Here is a 20761-nt window from a genome sequence, read left to right as displayed (position 1 = left end):
CCCCCCCACAGCAAAGCTTGTTGTACGATGAGTGACAACTATGACGAAACACCGCACGTGGTGGCTATCGCATAAAAGAGTGTGATGATACTGGGGATGGATTTTACCTTCTTTACAAGCTCCGCTACGCACTCAACAAATCAAAGCAACTCGCCAATCTTCTGCGTCCATATCCGTTGGGGTAAGAAGGCCGCGTAATAGCGAATGAAGCCAACCGGGATGCAAAGCAAAATGGCTGAGCGAACATCCAAACCACCATGGCCAAGACGCGGTAGAAATGAAAGAAAACAATAACTCGATATTTGCCATTTGGTTGGTACTGTTTGTGTCAAGGCTCCCATGAACTTGTTCCACTTTCATTCACCGCGTCCATTTGGAGGCTTGCCATCTTGACTCTGATGGTCTGGATGTTCGTCCAGCCATTTTGCTACCCATTTCGGCTACCTTGATCGGAGCTCTTGCGATGCCTTCGTGCCTAGATGGGAATCAGCAGATCAGCGAGTTGCTTTGATTTGTTGGGCGCGTTGAGGATCTTGTAAAAAAGGTGCGGTTCAAAGCTATTCTGATGCGGACCATGGCGGCCTTTTATACTCCAACAGGCACATAGTTTGGTCCATGTCGTCATCAAACTTTGGTGGCATAGCCAGCCGCTGAGCCCTACCGAAAGCGTGATTAGCTTTTGCCAATCGGGAATCTCTCTAGAGTCTAGATAGACCTAGATTCGTGCCGTGGCCGACATCCGTTGTTGAGTCTTTTTAACTGTTTTGATATCCGAGTAGACGGATGTATGATTTGGGTTCCGAGAGGAGCAACAAGGGCTGCTACCTTGGTAGCTATACTGGCCAATACATGTAAATTATCCCATGTTGACGATGGAATATTGATGCTGGTGATTTTTACCACTGCAGAGATTACTCGATTGATCGAATGGGCGTCTCCTCTTTGCACGGATTTGCCGGATGAGGTGCAGGCTGTAATTGTAATTAGCAGGGCGAATGGGTAAATGCAGGTTCACTGCTAGCCCTCTGCCAAATTCTCGTACTCGGCATGCACTGAATATTACCTGCATGCATGCATAACGCACGTCATCGTGGGATTGACTCGACATGCTCTGCGTGCCATCAGGCTATTTAATTTGTGAGCCTTTCCAGTTGACGCAGAATGGGAGTTGATGCTTGCAGCTTGCGTTGTCGTCGTGGGTTCGGTGTCTTTACGCGGGTCGGGTCAGGCCAGCCACCATTTGATGCCATCCACATGTACTCATATCGTCATTACGAATGCTGGCTGGTTGGAGACGTGAAGAAACTGAGTCACTTTGATTGTACTGTATGTGGATCATATCAAGGAGAGCACGACATTTTCCCCTTGATAGTGCAACGTCGGCATCCCTTGTTTGGCCCCCTGGCGCAGGGAAACGCAAGTCATCTAGCCGTCGGCGGCTATTGGGAATATCCAAAGGCTTAAAGGACATGTGGACTTCTGCGGCCGATAGTACGACGATGCGCAATTTCGACTCATGCAACGCTCGCATTTCCATGTGTCAATGATGTCAATGAGTTGGACGCGAAACACACGTGTAGGATGCATGCAATAGCCTCGCTGTTTGAGCCGTAAACAATCCTTACATGGATGGTGACGCATTTGTGTGAGCGACTTCTGCATGTGATATCCAGCTCTTCACATGTACTTTTTACACTGCACGCTGGTTCAATTCAGTCTGGAACAATTGTGATGGAAAAGTCATGGCATCGACTTTGCGTGTGTGCAATAACACGTCATACAATAGGCAAGGCTAGGTAAAGAAATAGCTCACGTCGGCAACAACAAACATTAATTCATCATGGATGGATCCAATCCAATCCAAGCACGAAACCGCCCGTCACAACACGACATCAAGATGCCTGTACGGAGTACTGTAGTGCGAGGGTTAGGTACCTACAGCGGGCTCCAAGTGCCCTGACAGCGCCCCCGTCGTCCCCTGCGAGATCCGCCGTGGCAGCGCTGGAACCGCCCGCCTAGCGCCCGCGCCCTCGACGATGCCCCGGATACGTCAACCGCCAAAAACGCGCCAGCGAGCAAATCTAATCAAATCAATCCCATTTACACGCTCCCGCGTCGTGAGACCGCGTCTCTCCACTTTGACTCCCATGTCCCTAGCCTCACTCATTTTCGCTTATCCGAAAGCAAAGTCTCCGCTTATTGCCTCCAAGCTCTTTTTTTCTCTTCGTTCTCCCTTGCCATGATTCGACTCGCCTAGAGCTGTTGCATTGCATCTCGTCATTTGTCCTGTCCTGTCCTGTCCTGTCCATTCGCCTCAGCCTTGGGAGTTGAGCGACCTTGCCACTATATCCGCCCGTACTGTAGAGCAGCATCATGGTGCATTATCATTATGGCCCGTCTGCCTCCTCCGATGCCGTTCCCTCCAGCCCGCCCGCCACGACGTCCTCGCCGGCGAGCATGATGCTGTCGCCCATCAGATCCACGCGGCGAAAGGAAAGACGAAACCCGTCGGTCACGCCGCGGAGGTTTGGCCGCTTCTTTACGCCGCGGTCGTCTCTGCCCAGCGGACGATCCGTCTTGGGCATGCTGGATAGTGCCTCTGTCAACAATCGCCAGCTGGCATCCCCCATGTCTTTTCTCAGCGATCCGCTGCTGAGTTCGGATCCGTTGTGTCCACCCTCCCCCAGTGAGCGGCTGGGGCCGAGCGCAGAGCACAAGAGGTTGATGGAGGAGACGCGGACGGATGGCGCAAAGAGGAGGAGAACCGACGAGGCCTCGCCGTACGCCTTGCCGGAGCTGAACTACCCCACCATCATGGAAGAGGATGTGGCCGAGGAGGATGGTGTCAAGTCAAAGGAGACTCTGGAAAGCTTGGGGGACCGACGCAAGGCAACTCTGGTAAAAATGAGATTCCTTCTGCATGCAAGGCTGTGATTTGCTGACAAGCTCCAAGAACCTCTTCTTCAAGGCCAGCCGTAGTGGTTCTCGTGCGTGGCAAGAAAAGTCAGGACTAACTCCCCGGGGGCTTTTTGCCGTTGACCCCAAGGCCCCCCTGGTATGGCTGACTGATGCTTCTTCCTCTTTCGTTGTCCTGCGGCAGGTTGCTAATTATGCTTGCTACAGCATCTGGAAGGATATCAGCCAAGGCCTGTCCGTAAATTCCGGGATACTGGTTTTGAATCTCAGCTCCTTGATCGAGAGCATGGCTTCTCTTTGCACCACGGCAGACAGCATCTGAACTATCCAGCCTGCGACCCGAGGATTGAGACCGCTTCTTTTTATAGCCGGAGCAATGACCTTCACCACTGCGCTGCCTCCTCCGGAAACGGCAATACGATTCCCTTTAGTCTGGCCAGCTGCCACAAAAGCTCGGTTACGGCCATTGGCGATGAGCAAGGATGTGTTCGCCTCTTCAAGACCGATCTGAACGACCCGCTGGACGACTCTAAAGTCGATACGTACATCTCGGTACATGACAACGCGATTATGGATCTGGCGTTCTCACAAGATGACATGCGCCTGGCAACGGCGTGCGGTGATCGTAGTGGCAGGATCCTGGATGTTCCGACGCTGACAGTCGCCGCCGAGCTTGGAGGAGGTCACTGGGACTCATTGCGGCAGGTTGCGTTTCAACCGGGTGAAGCGGCCGGCAATGTTATTGCCTCCTCCGATCGGGCTGGCCGTATTCAAATCTGGGACTTGCGATGTTCCTCGTCGCCGGTCAACAGCTTCTCATGTCCCAGCGGTATTGGCCAGCGAGACACCTCCCTGGAACCCTTCCACGCCAAGGGCGTCAACACCATCGACAACGCCCACGAACGCACTGTACAGGGCAATACCTCATCGGCCTCCGTCACTGCTATTCACTGGATGCCGCCGGGCCGCGAACATCTCCTGCTTTCTGCATCCGAGGCCAATGCTTCCATCAAGCTCTGGGACACGAGATACATCAAGCCTCGGCGGCAGGTCGAAGAGACGCCTCTAGCTGTGACTTCAGAGCCACGAGGCCACACGTGGCGATCCTACGGCATTACATCCCTCGCAATCAGCTCCGACGCCGGCCGCCTCTATGCTGTTTGCAAGGACAGCACCGTCTACGCTTACTCGACAAATCATTTGATGCTCGGCCATGCGCCGGAGCTCGAGGATGGAGCAACCAAGCGAAGGCCCAACGGGGCTCAAGGTCTGGGCCCCATGTACGGCTTCAAGCACGACTTGTTCCGTGCCCAATCCTTCTACGTCAAATGCGATATCCGCCCCAGCACCAACGGCACCTCGGACCTCCTCGCCGTGGGCAGCAGCGACGGCTGCGCACTTCTCTTCGCCACCGACGAACGATATGTCCGCAGCGCCTGGGCCAAACGCTCCCACATCCCTCCCGAAACCACCTTTGCCACCCCGTCACAAAGCATATCCACGCCTTCCGCTTTTGGATCAACCGCTGCTACGCCTCTTATCCCCATCTCGCGCCTTGGAACGCCGCTTGTGCGTGGCCACAGCCGCGAAGTCACTACTCTAAGCTGGGCTCACGATGGCAAACTCGTCACCGCGTCAGATGACTACATCGTTCGCCAGTGGCAACAGGACGAGGCTCAGGCGCGATACTTGCGGCAGGTGGGCGAGTTTGGCGGCGAGCGTCACATGGCAGGCTGGGCGGACGTGGGAGACGACTGGGATACCCCTGACGACGACTCTGAGTAAGTCGTTGGCGCTGAATGGGGACAAAAAGTAATGATGAGCATATGAACTGAAGGATACCATGGTATGGAATGATTGGCCTGCGTTTTTCTCACTCCCCTTGAGGCTTCGTTTTTCTTTCCAATGCTTCAAAAGTGTATGGGCGTGTAGCAATAATGTGCTTGGATAAGCATTTTACGGGGAAATGGTCTGAGCTATACACCCTCTTTGAGAGAGTTGAATCCTTTTTTGGGCCTGTTTTTTTTAATTGTCAAAAGCATAGCAGCGGCGTTTGTAGGGTTAGTTGCGGCATAGCCAAGCATCCAAGCATTGTTCAAGCCATGATGGGCGAATACATGTAAAATAAACGAAATGAAAGAAATTTACACGCGTAATTCTATTGACCTTGTGCTAGTATCCAACTATCTAGGGATCTCTCTAGGAATCTGTCGTAGCAACGCAACGCCATATGCCGGGACACGTTGTACGTTTCACGTTAGATGAACCGTTACGGTGCCCCAACCCATAATCCCTCTAATGCGAATGAATATATACAGGAGGAACAAGCCGATTAATCCCACCAAAACAGGTCTCGGCATCGCAGCGTTGGTAGGTTGTATTGACGACCGTACAGCCAACTTGCCATTGAGACCGCCGTCCTTTGCGGCAACAACTCGAATATGCCTGCGGGGCGGAATAGGGAGCGACTTTGCAAACCTCATAGATTTCGGAACGCCAGGGCACAGTTCAGTATCGGCAGCGACATTATCGTTATGAGCCTCTTCGCTTTTAGATTCATGCTCTCCTTCTTCGGTTGTATTCGTATCGAGCGATTGGCTCCGAATCGAACTCCTTACTCCTCGCTCCTTGGCTATCATGAAGCTGTCACGGATGCGTGCCACGAACTGAGTCTGCGCAAAGCGATCCGCTAGTGAAGGTCTCTTTGGGATCTGTATACTGGGCTTCTCTTCCTGCTCTTCGGCGAACATGCTGTCCAGGTGGCCGACGATGGACTCTATGTTGTCTAGGATAATGACCGATTCTCGCACTATGTCGTTTCTCTCCTTAGGCGACAGCTCGCCTTCCCATCTGAGCAACACCTCCTTATAGTCTCGCTTCAAATCCTCACCGTCTTGCGCCGTGTTGAAGCGCCAGAACCGCAGCGGGGCTTGGTAATACCGGCTGGTCTCTGCCAGTTCACATGTCGGCTCCAGCGGAGATGGATCAGTTGATCTCGGTCTGCAAGGTTCCATTGTTGGTTTGATGGGTCTAGGGACGGTTTCCCAAAATTCATCGCCGGCTTTTTCGAATGACGCTCTGATGAAGCGGCCTCCGGCGAAAAGGGCCATGAATAGGTTGTACGAGTAGGCGATGAGCGTGTGTGGTTCCTCGGGGATGATTTGCTTGATGTGCGAGATGAAGGCGGACAGTTTGCCTTTTCGTTTTATGACGTCGATCTGGTTATCGAGGACATCGTCGGACCAGCCCGTCATGGATTTGATATCGGCTCTGAGAATATCGGAACGAAAGAGTTGGGGAATCTTGAGCTCTTTGAGAATCGTATGCATGCGCTCGGAAACCTTTGGGCTTTCATCATCCAACGCGGTTTCCTCGGGAAGAGTATCGGGTATTACATCTTGCCAGAGCTTTTCAAATGTCATGTATACTGGAAGAAGATGCAACAAGCCGCTGATATACGGACTGGCATCGGAGGCCAGCGGAGGTAAGGCCAGCGGTAGTCGAGATACCACCAGTCTGTTGATTCTAGTGTGCAATTCCCTCGTGGCAGCGACCATCTCGAACGCCAGTGGTTTTTGGGGCGGAGAGGAGGCATTTTCGAGGGACATTGTGGTTGTAGAGACGGCCATTAGGATATAGACAAAATAGGGAGGATATTTGAAAACAAAAAAAGGGTATGAGAGAAGTAGTAGAATAAAGCCGGTGTCGCAGGAGTGGTATCGTATGCTGAAGTGATTTCCCGAAAGAAGTCGAACGCGGATGAAATGGTATAAAGGAGTTCAAAGCGAACTCTCTAGAACGAAAATGACGAAATAATGTTGAAAGTGAGATCAATAGCAAGTATTCTTGCTTTGTCCTTGAAGGGAGAGAAGGAAGCCAAAAGCATGTATCCCGCTTAGACGACTGGTAGCGAAACCTCAAGCTTCCGAGGACCATTCCTTGCTCTTTCCAAGTACACAAAGGACCGGATAGCGAAGGTACATATGTAGCCAAGGACTGAACGCTCCAGATTGCATGTGACCTGCGCAGGCTGCCTCATCTGATGAAGGCTGCCTGGCATTCCTCGTGGTACAAGAATAACAGGATCTTTGCACTCTTGAACGCCGAGCGGGCCATTCAGCAGGCACCCGGGAAGCTCGCCACGCTATGCGACAAAAGCAAGGAGACGCAATTTGTGCAGTTTGATTTGGTTTGCTGTCTCTTTGTCTCGGGGATCATCAAAGTTTGCGCCGCTGATGATCCGCGGTTAGATGCCGCTTTCTGGGGACCTTGGTGGCCGGGATATGGGGTAGATCCGGCTCACGGACCTCACTTTCACGGTTGGTTCAGCTGGGATTCTCTTTGTTTGTCTCGGTGGTTTTTTTTTTAAACCCGGTTTTAAGTAGCACATCCAACGTAATGAAATGCTGTTAAGCGCGCGAGGCTGACGGGATAAAGTGTCGGGTGTAGTTCTCAACGCCAGAGGGTAGCACTGCAGGTTAAGTTCGCCATGGTTTAAACGCGTTGGAATATGACGCAGAACTCATTGTTGCTAGACACTTCTCGAGTGTAATGTTACCTCTGCGCATTATTTCCCTATCGCTCGTCACGATCGGGGATTCAGTGCTTCATCGGGACAAATACATGGGTGCGGGTCGCGCTAATGGTATTTTACTCGTATATCTGAACTCACGTCTCATACAAATACAAATACCAGACATTTTGATTATATATCCGATGCTAGTTGCTGTGGATAGTGTATATACGAATTCAACTAGTTGTGAGAAGAAGTAAATGAAACATCTATTGGAATTCATTCTATCAAGAGAAACAATCCGACGCGCCTGTTGAAGAAGCGCAACAACGTGATGCAAAACACCTCCAATCTATTACATGCAATTCATTACAGTCGTCCACAGCCCGCACCTCATTCGGCACCATCAGGGTCGGAGGCCGAGCCGAGACCTGCTGTGGCGTTTACCCCTTTGCTCGTGTCCTCCTCCTTTGTCTCGTGATTAACAAACACAAATGAGACAAAGACAACGGCCGCGCCGACCCAGTAAATGCCGCTGGAATACTGCTGGTACTGGACCATCTCGCCAATGAGCGACAGCGGGATGGTCAGAGACAGGCCCACGGTGACGACCAACGGCGTCGTCAGGAGCATGGCCAGTGCCCAGGATATGTCACTGACAAAAGACGCAATTGCGTTGACCTGCGTAGCCGTGAGCGACTTTGTACGGGATCGGAGAATGATGAGAGTGAGTGTCTTGACTTACTATGATGATGGCCCAGATCTGGCTCGTAGGAGGCAGCTCAAACTGTATTGGACCCAGGTCAGTATTGTAATTTGCAGTCCCTTTGTGGTCATGCAGGATGAAGGCGGCACATACCGGTTCGAGGCCCGTCCAGTGGAGGACAAACAAGAGCGGCCACAGCAAGGCCAGATTAAACACTCCCACCAACCCAAAGAACAGCTGCATGTTGACCTTGTCCTCGTCACCCACTCGTCGCTTCATCACGGTGACATATATGCCGTAGACCACGGCGCTCAGAAACGCCATTGCATCTCCCAGCGCAATCTGCCCGGGAGTCTTGTGCGGGAACGATCCTCTGTTCTCGTCACTCTTGCCCGATAGGTCCACCATGGAAATGAGTATGATGCCGGTAAGAGACGCCACGACTCCAACCAGCTTGCGCAGGGAAAAGGTCTCGACGCCAAACATGGAGCCAAACACCAGTGTCCAGACGCTGCTCGTGGAGGTGAGGATCGTGACGCTGGCGACGCTGGTATACTCGAGACATGCCGACGCAAAATAGTTTGCGAGGAACCACAGCATGCAGAACTCGAGGCTCAGCACTGCGGTTTCTCGGAAGCTGAGCTTCTCTTTTGAAGGAGTCGAGATTGGTGTCGTAGGATCTCGTTCGTCTACTAGCAAGCGCTCTTGGGCTTGCTGATCTTCTTCGTCTGTTGTAGGACTGCCCGGGGCGGCTTGGTATCGATGTTCCGCCCACATGCGCCTGACGTCGCTCCGCAGTCCGTGGAATCCTTTCTGGAGCAGATATCGAATAAACATGGGTATAAGAGAGATGGCGAACATGGAGGTGTTGGCATAGACGAGGAAGAAGGGCTTATCGTAGGTTGTATTGGAAAAGACGAACTATGACACTATCAGCAAGTGCTCTTCATTGGATCGCAAATCGCAGACGTTGGGTATGTTGGGCATCCACTCTCTCCCATGTACTTACGCTGGTGAGAAAGTTGGACATCGTCCATAGAAACACCGTCAACAGGAGGAAGCAGATTCCCAACGTCCTCCTCGCAACTCCAGCCAGACCCAGGCCTTCTCGAAACCCAACTGCTGCGCCATGGATAGAGGATGCCGACGCCGCCAGGCTGGCAGCGCCGTGTGAGGCCCGCCTCCCAAGACTGTCGGATGAAGGCATCGCCAGTCGGTGTCTGTTGTCTCTTACTTGATCGATCGCTCGTCCCGTCTATCGTCTATCTGTCCTGTCTATTCCCCCGGTAGCGGCGCCTCTGTCTCGACTATGGACCTCGTGATCAAGCGCCGATCATAGCGTGGTCGCGTGCATCCTAACATGTACTTTCGGTCTGGGTTATCTCGGAGCGCACAAATCACCGTCGGCACATGTGCTTGGTGTTTTCGGTCGTTCGTATTCTTGGTACGCGGCAGGGAAGCTCGCAGCCGGAACAGGACGGTAAGCTCGTATGTTTGCCGTAAGAAGCGAGCGAAACGACGTCGAATTGCGGAAGCGATTGTTCCGAGAGGATAAAACCAGCCCGACCCTGTGCAGGGAATCTTAACTGTATGGAGGCCTAGTTTCGGTGTTAGTGCTCAGCTGGTGCCGTTGGGCTGCAGCGGCTCGAATCCGCCGAGTCTGAAGGCAGGACTCACTTGTAAAGATGCAATACAAAGAGGTCAGATTCTTTTGGGTGTTTGTCTTTATTTGGAACTTTAGTTTTGCATTTTCAGTTATCAAATTAATTCAAGTTTTGACACAACAGAGCCTCGACGAGTATATACGACTGTGCATTTATGGTTACATGTTCTCCGTATCTTGGTACTCCGTAAGACCGACTGTGTAAGACATCAGAAGCTGAACGAGACAGATCAGTGATAAGGAACCACGACGTATGTCATAATACAACATGTACTACCACATGTGTACTACCAGAATGAGGGCAGCTGAACCCCGAAGCATCTTTTTCATCTTTCTGCATGTGTTGTGCCCCGTCTTGCCTGTGTGTGAGTGCATGCACCGCCGTCGTTGGCCGCACAGATATCGGCTGATGATGGGCATTCAAGATGGAGCAGCAGCTAGGCAACGGCGATAAAGTTGAAGCCTGCATCAGCTCGAAATAGATAGCCGAATGCAATTACTAGAACCGACAGCGTATTGACTGTAGCACAACCGCAGAGCAGGCATATGACGTGGCACTCAGCCCTCTGATACCGTCCTGTGTCTTACAAGCTGGCAGACAAGACGCGCCAAGTCCCCGATGGAGTCGCATGATCAAATCAAAGTTGCAAAACTGCAAGACAGTTGCTGCAAGTCTTTGGCTAGATCGGCCATGATGCCGGGGGATCGAAAAGCGAGAATCCTATCCGTCCAGAGAGTCCACTTGGACAACAACTTACTTTCAATGAATGGTTCAAGGGGGAAATTAGAGATGTGGGTTCGGAGATGGATTCGTTGGTGGACGGACAAACACCAGGATTGACGGAAACGGGAACGAATCCCTCGTATACTTATTGATGCATCTCGATGCAAGTTCGCTTCAACAGGGCACATCTGCCGACATTTGCTTAGCTGATTGCATCGTGCGCTCTTCTCCCGGGCAAACGGGGCCTTGTAACTCGGAGCAGCGCCGCTGGGGCTGGGAAGTTCCGTACAAGCCAACCTTGATGTCCCCCGTGCTAGAATCTAAAGTAAGCCTGCGCGTCAACTGCCGTTTGCTAAACCGGTTAATCAATTCACGAAGTGACGTCTCTAGCTCCCCCCTGTATTGTTTTCTAGTGCCCGTTGCGGTCAATGGACTTCGGCCGCCACGCCTTGGTCGCGCTCTTCGCTTACCTCGCGTGTGCGCCTCACAGCTCGGGGAAGCTCGAATCAACGAAGCTGGCGGCAGAAAATTCTAGCGTCAACAGGCGTTTAGCACCGTTTGACTTCAAGCTCGTTTTGCTTGTGAGCCTGTCGCTGGTCCCCTGTAAAATCGTATCGGCCGATGTCGTAGTTTGGCCCCATACTCGCTGAGAGTATCCCTTTACGGAGACGTTGATTCTTGGTAGCTTCACGTCATCTCATCTAGGGACATAATGTACATGACTATTTATCAATCCGATTTCCATCTCGATTCACAAGTGCGTTGACGATGTGACATTCTCGAACAGTTTCCCTCCATATCATCTCCATAGACCTTTGCCTTGCATACAATTCATACAAATAATCCGCCACCCCAACAATCATTACACACAAACATTTGATACTTGCAAACACCTCAAATAAGAGTCAGCCCTTCTCTTCTAGAAGCCCGGCAGTACAAAAGCCCCAGCCCAGCCCCACATCAAACTCAATGGATCAACACCCACGAGGCGCTCACAGCAGTGATGTACGCCGTACACGCGTATCAAAGGCCTGTGAGCGGTGTCGCCTAAAGAAGATCAAGGTTCGTTTTCATCATTCAATGCCAACTCTTGATTGTCCATACTGACAAAGCGGTCGTACCAGTGTGATGGTTATTTCCCCTGTCAAAAGTGCAAAAACAACGGCCATGTATGCACCCCTGGCATCCGCAAGAGAACAATTCATGTTGAGTATAAGCAAGTTCCCAAGAGGTATGTTTATATTTGTCGCAATCCTTAATACATGTACCTATCTAACAATGACTGACTTGCGTCGCAGCTATGTCGAGTTCCTCGAGACCACTCACTTGGCGCTTATCGGCAGCGTCCACAAGCTATACACTATGATCCAGAAGAATCAGTCCTGGGATCTCGGCGACCCTGAGCTGAATGACCAGGGCGAACTAGTTATTCACGATGTGGCTAAGAAGCTAGGATGTCTTCGTCCCAATGGCAAAATTGAACTACCCATCCAATATGAGCTGCCCACAACAGCTTCCGGCATGGCAAGAATCGCGGCTCACCCTGATCGATTACAATATCGAGACGAGGAAGAGGACGAGCATGATGACTACAAAGAGGCCGACTCACCCATGGAAGACCTCGCTGGTGATGACTCGCCATCATCTGAGCTGATGCAGAGCATCGAAACCGAAGTAAACTACCGCAAAGAAGCTTTCGCCGGCTACAATCCCTCCATGACACAATCTCCTCAGAGCCTCTACAGCACCGATGACTCAGAGCATAGCCACCCTGGATCCGATGGCGTCAACTCATGCGTTACAACGTCACCGTATATTTCACCCATCACGGACTATCCCGATGGCTCCATGTCCCAAATGGGGTCGGGGTCTGACGAGATGACGGCTTTCCTTCAGCCATACGGACCGACGCCGAATATGGGAATGCTGAACTGGGACCTCGGAGACCCTGACTACAAAGAACTTGAAAGCAATCTATCGACGATGCCAGAATTTAGTTTGGCGCTGAATATCGAGGGCGAGATGATATTTCCCGAATATAATGACCATTCAGCGTGGCTGTCTCAGACGCTGTCGCAATGGAAGGAAGAGAACCAGGTCTCCATGGAGTCGTAATCTATGAAATCTTGATCACGGTGGTTTATTTGGAATATTTAGCATTTTAGAGTGTTTAGACAAAAGTTTATACAATAATTTCTCGCGAACCTTTATGTATGCCATCCGCTGCCGCTTGTTATCTAGAGTGAAGTGTTTTCCCCTAACTTATCCTTACCAACATATTTATCTCTAATAAAAATTTATACATCAAGGACGGTTTTTATTATCTTAATGCCCCTGGAGAAGCTTTTAATCATCAAATTGCTCAAGTAGAAATTTTATGGGGGATAACATTTAAATCGGATCTATTCGATCCTGCACGGTGAGTGCCTAGATTCACAACTTAAAAAGTCTACTACTCATCCAATTCCCCGTTCATATCCTCCAACATATCCTCCAACATACCAGACACTACCCTTTGTAAGTCATCCATAATCTTCCATGGCTTTCCCATTGTGCGTGCTAAGAGAATTCCTTCTTTCGATATCATAAAGCCTCCCGCTTTGGGAACACCCTTTGGAGAAGTAATCGACATTGCTTTCATCAAAGATCCGTCCAAATTACTGGCAATAGGGATGCCAGATGCGGGATCTTCCACAATCGCAGCAATTGACTTTACAGAATCTCGAATGATGCCTATTGAGAACATCTCTGTCGGCTCCCAGCCCAGCTGAGCGTGGTCCATCTCACCCCATAGCTCGAACCCTACCAGGCAGTCAGTGCGCGGTACGGTCCAAATGGTTAGGTGTTCATCTCATACCATCATCATCTAGAGGCTTTGGATATACAAAGACAACAATGCCGCTGTGATATTCCTCCATTAGCCGCTTCAGCGAGGTTTTGGTTCCATCGTGAAGATAGATTGCTCCTCCAAAGTCATCGGTCAATGGAACTTTGGATCCAACGCTTATATGGGATACTGGACTGTCATCGCTTGCCTCGTTGCCTTTCTTAGGGCGGGGCTTTTTAACAACTTTGGCCTTTTGCTCGCGTGATGGTTTTGGGACCTTTGGGGGTGGCTTTGTTTCGGCCTTTTTTGTGGTGGAGGTGCGACGGTTCACGGCTGATCTTGTTCTTGGCATATTGCGGACTAGACGTGTGCATGCACTTGTTCAGATAAAAGGAGGCGGTTCAAGCTCTTTTATGTTCAGACGCAACGGCCACAGGTATATTAAATCGCGATCAAGAGTCTGCCAAGCAATGCAGATTGTAGCAAATGATGGTTCACGTATTCATATGTTAGCATGCACTCGGAGATGTGAAGGACTTATTGACGGGCACACATATAAATAGCTATGCATATATAAGCCCTAGGCCCAAATCGGCCAACAAGCCACTTGAGGGTATATCGGTAGCTGCTCCGTTGATCGGATGAGTTATCCAAGGTTAGGTTCGATTCCTAACAGCGCTACTTGGTTTGGTCGCGGTGGCTCATTTTCCGTACAGTTGTAATTGTACAATCGTTCTAGCACTTAAAGCCCAAGTGTTTTACAATAGCTACTGGATATCTTCAATGGAATTTTATAATGGAAGATCCTTTGACCATCTTTGTAATCGACTAGTCGCTAAGACTGATTGCCAAGCAAGAGCTTGCCTAGATGCATGAATCACAACGCGAGACAAGGTGAGATTCATTGTAACTGCGTTCCTTATGGGGAAAACATTTTATGCTTAATTAACTGAATACGGAAGAACAAGCTGCCTGCTGTCTATGATGAATATTTGCACACCAATCTTCTACTTCTGGAAACATCGTGTAATCATCTAACACACTAGACTAACTATATGATGTGAAATGAAAATGTTCCATTCAATGAGCCCTTCCGAACGGCAGGCTGCTGAGAAAAATGCTCCAAAAAAGCGATAGCATTGAGATCATCATGGAAATCGGAATAGAAGGATTCTGTAGATCAGTACCCCGCCCCAATGGAGAAATCCAAATTATGAAAAAGCTCATCATCGGCAACAAACATAAGAAATTATAAAACAGTACCCAACGAAGACTGATAATTTCGCGTGCGTAAAGACCCCAGAAGATTTCTCTTTTATCACCACCTTCTTCGAGTTCCGTCAATTTTTTCGGGAGGCGGTCTAACACTTCGCTGTGTGGTTGGACTAAGATGTTTGCATTTCGCTTGCGGCGTGCATAGAAGTGATGTTTAAATTCGTGCGTGCTCACCGGCGGTTTGATGTTCATCGGTTTCGGCCGATAGTCGTAATCAGGATTTGCTTGTTCTGGGAAAGCGTCTTTGTTTATAGGGGCAAATACGTGATCGGCGAATTTTTCAAACTAGCACGTGTGTTAGAATATTCTATATTTTGAAAAGACAAGCCATTGGGCATTGAGGAGGCGCTTAGACACTTACATCGTAGAAGTCGGAGTGATGGTACCTCCAAACACTGAAATAGGTACGGAGATACCCCCGGAGGTTGAAGTAGCTCCCTCTTAACTCGTGAAAGAAACGTTGGCAACTGAGCTTACTGACGTAGATCTGTGCCAACTTATACTCCGTACCCTGATTCACAGCAAAGAGAACCCAGTGGTTAAGAGGAGTTGTAGAGATTGCGCCAGCTTGAGTGCCGACTAATCCGCCTCGGGGGATATTGATGGGGGATGCTCTTTGTAGCGGTTGATGGGGCTGATGAACTCCTCCACTATGAGAAGGTACTGTAGGAGAAAATGTATTCCTGGAAGAGCCATGCACACCAGTATTTCGTGCGTGTGAGGCAGCAGGAGATTGGTTACCACTCATTGAGGCACAATCTTTCGAAAGGTCACGAACAAACAACATCAGACGTCTGGCAAAAGGCTGGGGTACTTTTGCCCATCTCTCTTCCCCACATTCCTGAACCAACGGTGGTTAGCACTGCACATTTCAAAAGGAAATCAAACTCACGCATTGCCATCGTAATAGGCTCTCGCCGTTCTCTAGAGCCCTTGGATAATAAGGCAATGGCCACCAATCCCAGGATACCTCGGTCCATTGCTCAATCAAATTCTGATAGTAACCCAAAAACCCTTGCCAATGGGTGCTCTTATTATCCTCATCCTGTCTGATTTCTTGCGGATGAATGTACTGCAGCTCAGCAACTAGATCAGATAGCTTGTAGCGGGCAACGAAGGAGTGGTGTCTGTGATCATGTCTTGACCACCTCGTGAGTAGGCCTCCAAGTTTTGATCGCAAAGAAGGTCGAACAAACTCATCAAATCGACGACGAAGGGTCTGATAGGCAGTACTATCCAGAATAAAATGTCTCAGTTCGTCCAAATGCTTTAATAGGTCATTATGTAGCTCATCTGGTTCGGCTTCTTCGTCTACACCGTCTTGGTCGCTCTCTCCATCAGATTCACTCAGCTCGACTCGGTCGTTGACGTTGTTATATAAAGTTGGGTTGTTGAGGTGAGCAGTCATAGGTTGTTCAACAGAATCAAGATCTTGAGAAATCTCAAGATATTCTTCTCCCTTTTTCTGGCTTTCTCCAGCAGCATAATGCTGCATCCTTGGTTCTTGCATCGCATCTCCCGCTTTCTGATCATCGCCAGAAAACTCTGAGAAGAGTTCTTGTGAAATGTTGGACAAATTCGTTTTTATAAACTCAACAAGCGCTCGGTGGTGATCGTTGACTGTCTCAACTCTAAGGTCACTGGCAAAGTGCTTTAGTAGTTTTCGAAAGTTGTTTCGAGCCCTTCCGGGGCCAATCTCCTGCTTCGAGACGGCCTCCAGAGTGAGAGATCTTAGGGCCCCATCTTCGTTAAGTAGAGTAACAAATTCTTGGACAAATACTTTGTACATTTTTCCTGTCTCCATTCCCAGTGTAGTTGTACTAAGAATTGTAGATGCAGAGGAGAAGATGGAGCCATTATCGGACCCTGAGTCGGAATTCTCATTTCCAGGCTGCTTTATACCTGTCAAGGGCCCTTCTAGAGGTTTCTAAGCACTGTTCATCTCTTCTTTATGATATATGTGCGTTCAATACTCACCTAATGCAATTCTCCAATCAGCATCAAGCAGTAAACGTGCGGTGCCTTTGTGCCTATTCTCATCTGCCCATGCCAATAGCGTTCTCCCGTTACTATCCTTTGTGTTGGTGTTTGCTCCTTGCTCAAGAAGTGACTTAACAAGAGCCTCATAGCCATTTTCAGCGGCATATGACAAGGCAGTTCGGTCGCATTTGTCGGATGAATTTATGTCAACTTCGCCGGTTGCAAGCAGAAGCTCAACGAGAGCCTCATGGCCATTTTCGGCAGCATACGACAACGGTGTCCGACCAAAGCTGTCCCCCAAATCTAAATGTCTTTCTTTTTGCATTAGATTACTTACAGCTTCATCGACACCAAAGTATGCTGCCAAGTGTAATCCGGTCATCCGCCTGGGATAGTTTTGGGTGCTGTCCCAAGGTCTGTTGCCAACCATTAATACTTGAGTTGAGGCCTCTACCTTGATATTGCAATTCAAGAAGCACATCACTTCTTCATCCAACCTAGAGCATGCACGAGCATGGTGCCCCCAGTTATGCGCAGCGTATTCGTAGAGCTGGAATTCCTGAAGTCGCTCTTCCAAATCGGAAACTGTTTCACAAGGCCCAGCCTCGAAATAGTCTAATGAAAGATAGGTCACGCATATCGTTGTGAGTGTATCTTCTGCTTCGGGAAACCAGCGCTCTCGCGTCCTTTCAAGATATTCATACGTAGTGTAATGAATTAGACGAACTATGCCGCTTTCATTCTCGATTGTTACCAATCCATTGCATGGATAGACAATGCCATCGATTGATGGAATATTATTCGTATTAATGCGGGAATCTTTTGATTCGATTGCAAGCGCAAGTTGGAGTTCTGAGGCTTTAAGAGGCCTTTTGGCGCAAACTATCAGGGAGAGAATTAGCCTGGCAAACTCTGGGAAGTCTCCCTTCTGGCTCATTATCGAATTCATCACTTCTTCATATACATAGTCATATGTGTTTTCGTTGATAGTCAGCTGGTCTAGTGCATATTTTATACTCGCCGGTGACCTTTTATGCCTAAGGATTCGAAGATGAAGCTGCGCGTGAAGGAAACTATGTGACTGTTAATTATCGCCTTGCGTATAGCTCAATATAAACTTACATCCCCTCAGCCGCCTCTGTGATCTTCGTCTTAATATCTTCCCGGCAAATGCGCAATATTGTCGAACCCGACTGCGATATTTGACTGTCCAAATAATTTCTCATATCATCGGCGTGAGCCCGGACCTCAATCACTGTACTTTCTTTAAATTTCTCATAAATTTCTGGGATTGGTGTCGATGTTGCGAATATATTTATGCCGCTTTCAGCTTGTATTTTGAAGAGGTGGGAAAGGAATTTTCGCCGGCTATTGTTCGACGCCTGGCATTCATCCAGAGCATCAACAATTATGAATATCCTTGAATATAAAGTTATGATGGACTGAAGAGTTTTATATAGTTCGTCAACTGATGGCCGCGTTCCTCTGCTTTGATGTCTCCTGTAGAGATCTTTTACACCTTCTGGCAGGAAAGGTTGGGCCTCGGTAAGTTGTTTTATTATGCTCGCTAGCAGGTCACCAGTATTCTGCTCATCGCATCGCTGGTAGTTGCAGTAGATGTATGCGATGCCGACATCTCCTTGACGGAATGTTGAAAAAAGGTAATTAACCACAATTGACGTTAAGATAGTTTTCCCTGCTCCGGGTGCACCTGGGCAGAATAAAATTTGGTTGCCTGTATTCAGCCAATTCTGGAATTTCTTGGAATCCAAGAGCCATCGCCATGTTCCTGGTTGCTGTCTCTGGAAATGATTGCGTTGTTGTAGACTATAATCTATTGGCGTCAACCAATCGAGAATTTTAATGTTTTCGGGGTTCTCTTGTTTAGCTTTATGAAGTGTAGTGTTTTTCACATCTATGGATATGGTGTTAAGATCTGTATGAAATATTAGAGATGGTTATATTTCAGATATGAATTTTACTAACTTTTTTCAGGCACATCTTTCGTTTCAGGCACATCTTTCGTTTCAGGCACATCTTTCGTTTGGCGCAATTCTCCAAGTATATCGTTCGCTGGTCGCTCTATTTCGATTTCAGTTGTGTTTATAGTGTTTAAAAGCTCTTTTGCAAAAGCTGCCGCCGTAACTGCAGCATGCTCTTGCCAGGTTTTGCTTTTATGTGAGTCCGCATAATCGCAGATGCCTCGGATAACGAGGCAAGGAAAATCACTCATCAGTCCCGCCGCTTCCACCTCGAAGCAAAGAACGCGGCCTCCAAGATTTTGATTCAATTGGTCTCGGTAGATACCATCTTTGATAACTTGGTTACCAGATGCAATTAAGCCATAATGCACCCGCATTTGTCTGGGTTTCCTTTTTATAAGCTGGTTTCTGTCGCAGAACGGGCAGTCTTCGTCAGTTTCATCTTCGGAATCTTGAATATCGCCAAAGTCATAAACATCACCAGAGTCGAAAGTTTCACCTGGGCCACAGGTATTTGGAAATGGGCCATTAGTATGTCCATAATCCGATTTGAATAACAGATCCTTATGACGACTGGACTTCAAGTATTTTGATGTTGGACGGGGCCACATTTCCTCAAGTTGATCTAGATACTCTGGTATCTTGGATCCATTCAAGTCATGCTCTGTTTTCAGTTTCGCAAGAGCTGTCAATAGCGGAGCCGGGGGATTATTTAACGAGCCAGTTCGTTCAAATCTCCCCCCTCCTATTGCCTTGCCAATGTCCCATTGAACAACACCAGGGAACTGGCCAGTAGGAGTGCTGACCACAACGTCACCAAGTCTCACTTGAGGAGGAATGCCACTACCAATGCCGACTAAAAGGCTGACCTTGATGGACGGAAAAGTGCTAACCATCCGGGCTGCAACAGTCGCTGTTGAGGTTGTTCCAAAGTTGTTTTGGGGCGGACGAGCTATAACAATATTATGTCTGTTTATAGATCCCAATGTATAGAAATTGGTGTCCTTTATTGGCGTCGGAAGGTCTGGATGCCTTTCATCGAGCATGGCGATAGCTGCGGTCTGCTCTTTTGGTAGAGCACAAATCCACCCAACGGTATAATCATCCCAATGTCTTTCATAAATCATCGTGAGAGATCGATAGATCGCTGAATTGAGATTAAATATGCTTCCAGTGGAAGTGTTTCTGGTTTATTGAGAGGGGGAAATTGGTGTGAAACAAGCATCAACCTGGACGCGGGGGCATCTTGGGCAGCAACTCAGCCGCAATATACCAATGCGTGATTTTAGTTTGGCTATGTAACATCGATCACCAGCCAATCATTTGTTGTCTATATATTAAATGCAGTTCTGTATCTGCGGAGTACCATGTATCTCGAATCTGGTTGGTGGCCTTGTGAGCAGCTGTTCACGGCGAAGGAGTGAAATACATAATGCATACCACAATCTCTATCACCCTGGGCGAATTTCACCCCAAATCTCCATGTATTAAGTCATTTCAATTGGCATTCGTGAGAGCCTTCTTTCTGGGAAGAAAATTGACACTTCATGTCCACGGAGCCGCGAATATTACGATCAAGGCATGTGGTGGAGCCCGGTCAAAAAGGAAATATAATTCTCATATGCTATTAAATGTATTTTATGTATATTTTCCTGCTCTGTCAGCAGCATTCTAATGTGTCACATAAACACCGCCTCTGTCATGACTAGGTTCGATTGAGCGTACGTGTATATTAGAACAATCTCGACCGGGCTAATACGAGTATCAATCACATGTTGACACATTACCCAAAACAGTGCGGTGTGAAAATTCGGATCTATTGCTACAATTTGAATTGACAACGTGTGGCTATCAGCTCTCTCAGAGGTGAGCCTGGTACGAAACTCTGATGAGGTATATTGGACAATCACCCAAGCTACAGTGGGTCAGCAAAAGTCAAGACGACCCCACAGTATACACCAAAACACAACCTTTATAAATAATATTATAGCACTAAGAATATAATTAAATTATTATAAAAATAGTTTTTTAATATTTTAATATAATAATAATTATAATAATTATTTTATTATATATTTTTCCTTAACTAATATTTATAAATTCTAGCTTAAAGTTACTTATTTTTGGAATTTAGTTTACGCACTGTCCCTAGTGGGCTTATAGCGGGCTTATAGT

The 20761-nt window shown here is 48.5% G+C and overlaps 5 protein-coding genes across 5 annotated transcripts; 2 read left to right on the top strand and 3 right to left on the bottom strand.

Annotated features, from left to right (window-relative positions):
* Positions 1–2373: 2373 nt before the first annotated feature.
* On the top strand, positions 2374–4701 carry Triagg1_10980 (uncharacterized protein; the record flags this gene model as incomplete). Its single annotated transcript, XM_062895111.1, has 3 exons — positions 2374–2898; positions 2954–3055; positions 3124–4701. The coding sequence occupies 3 exons, from the start codon at positions 2374–2376 to the stop codon at positions 4699–4701; spliced, it is 2205 nt and encodes a 734-aa protein (XP_062750069.1).
* Positions 4702–5168: 467 nt separating this feature from the next.
* Positions 5169–6524, bottom strand: Triagg1_10979 (uncharacterized protein; the record flags this gene model as incomplete). The annotated part of the gene is made up of 1 exon (XM_062895110.1): positions 5169–6524. The coding sequence occupies one exon, from the start codon at positions 6522–6524 to the stop codon at positions 5169–5171; it is 1356 nt and encodes a 451-aa protein (XP_062750068.1).
* A 1298-nt stretch (positions 6525–7822) lies between these two features.
* Triagg1_10978 (uncharacterized protein) lies at positions 7823–9342 on the bottom strand (the record flags this gene model as incomplete). Its single annotated transcript, XM_062895109.1, has 4 exons — positions 7823–8110; positions 8175–8216; positions 8289–9056; positions 9145–9342. 4 exons carry the CDS (start codon positions 9340–9342, stop codon positions 7823–7825), a joined length of 1296 nt encoding a protein of 431 aa, XP_062750067.1.
* A 2149-nt stretch (positions 9343–11491) lies between these two features.
* Triagg1_10977 (transcriptional regulator family: Fungal Specific TF) lies at positions 11492–12637 on the top strand (the record flags this gene model as incomplete). The annotated part of the gene is made up of 3 exons (XM_062895108.1): positions 11492–11584; positions 11647–11753; positions 11821–12637. The coding sequence occupies 3 exons, from the start codon at positions 11492–11494 to the stop codon at positions 12635–12637; spliced, it is 1017 nt and encodes a 338-aa protein (XP_062750066.1).
* A 337-nt stretch (positions 12638–12974) lies between these two features.
* Triagg1_10976 (uncharacterized protein) lies at positions 12975–19713 on the bottom strand (the record flags this gene model as incomplete). Its single annotated transcript, XM_062895106.1, has 8 exons — positions 12975–13324; positions 13380–13709; positions 14624–14909; positions 14986–15465; positions 15517–16541; positions 16602–17677; positions 17727–18540; positions 18591–19713. 8 exons carry the CDS (start codon positions 19711–19713, stop codon positions 12975–12977), a joined length of 5484 nt encoding a protein of 1827 aa, XP_062750065.1.
* Positions 19714–20761: the final 1048 nt, after the last annotated feature.

Source organism: Trichoderma aggressivum (assembly GCF_033847375.1).
Source record: "Trichoderma aggressivum f. europaeum strain CBS 100526 chromosome Unknown scaffold_105, whole genome shotgun sequence".
Taxonomy (NCBI): Eukaryota; Fungi; Ascomycota; class Sordariomycetes; order Hypocreales; family Hypocreaceae; genus Trichoderma; species Trichoderma aggressivum.
The sequence above is the reverse complement of the archived record's forward strand: the minus strand, read 5'-3'. Positions and strand labels throughout refer to the sequence as shown.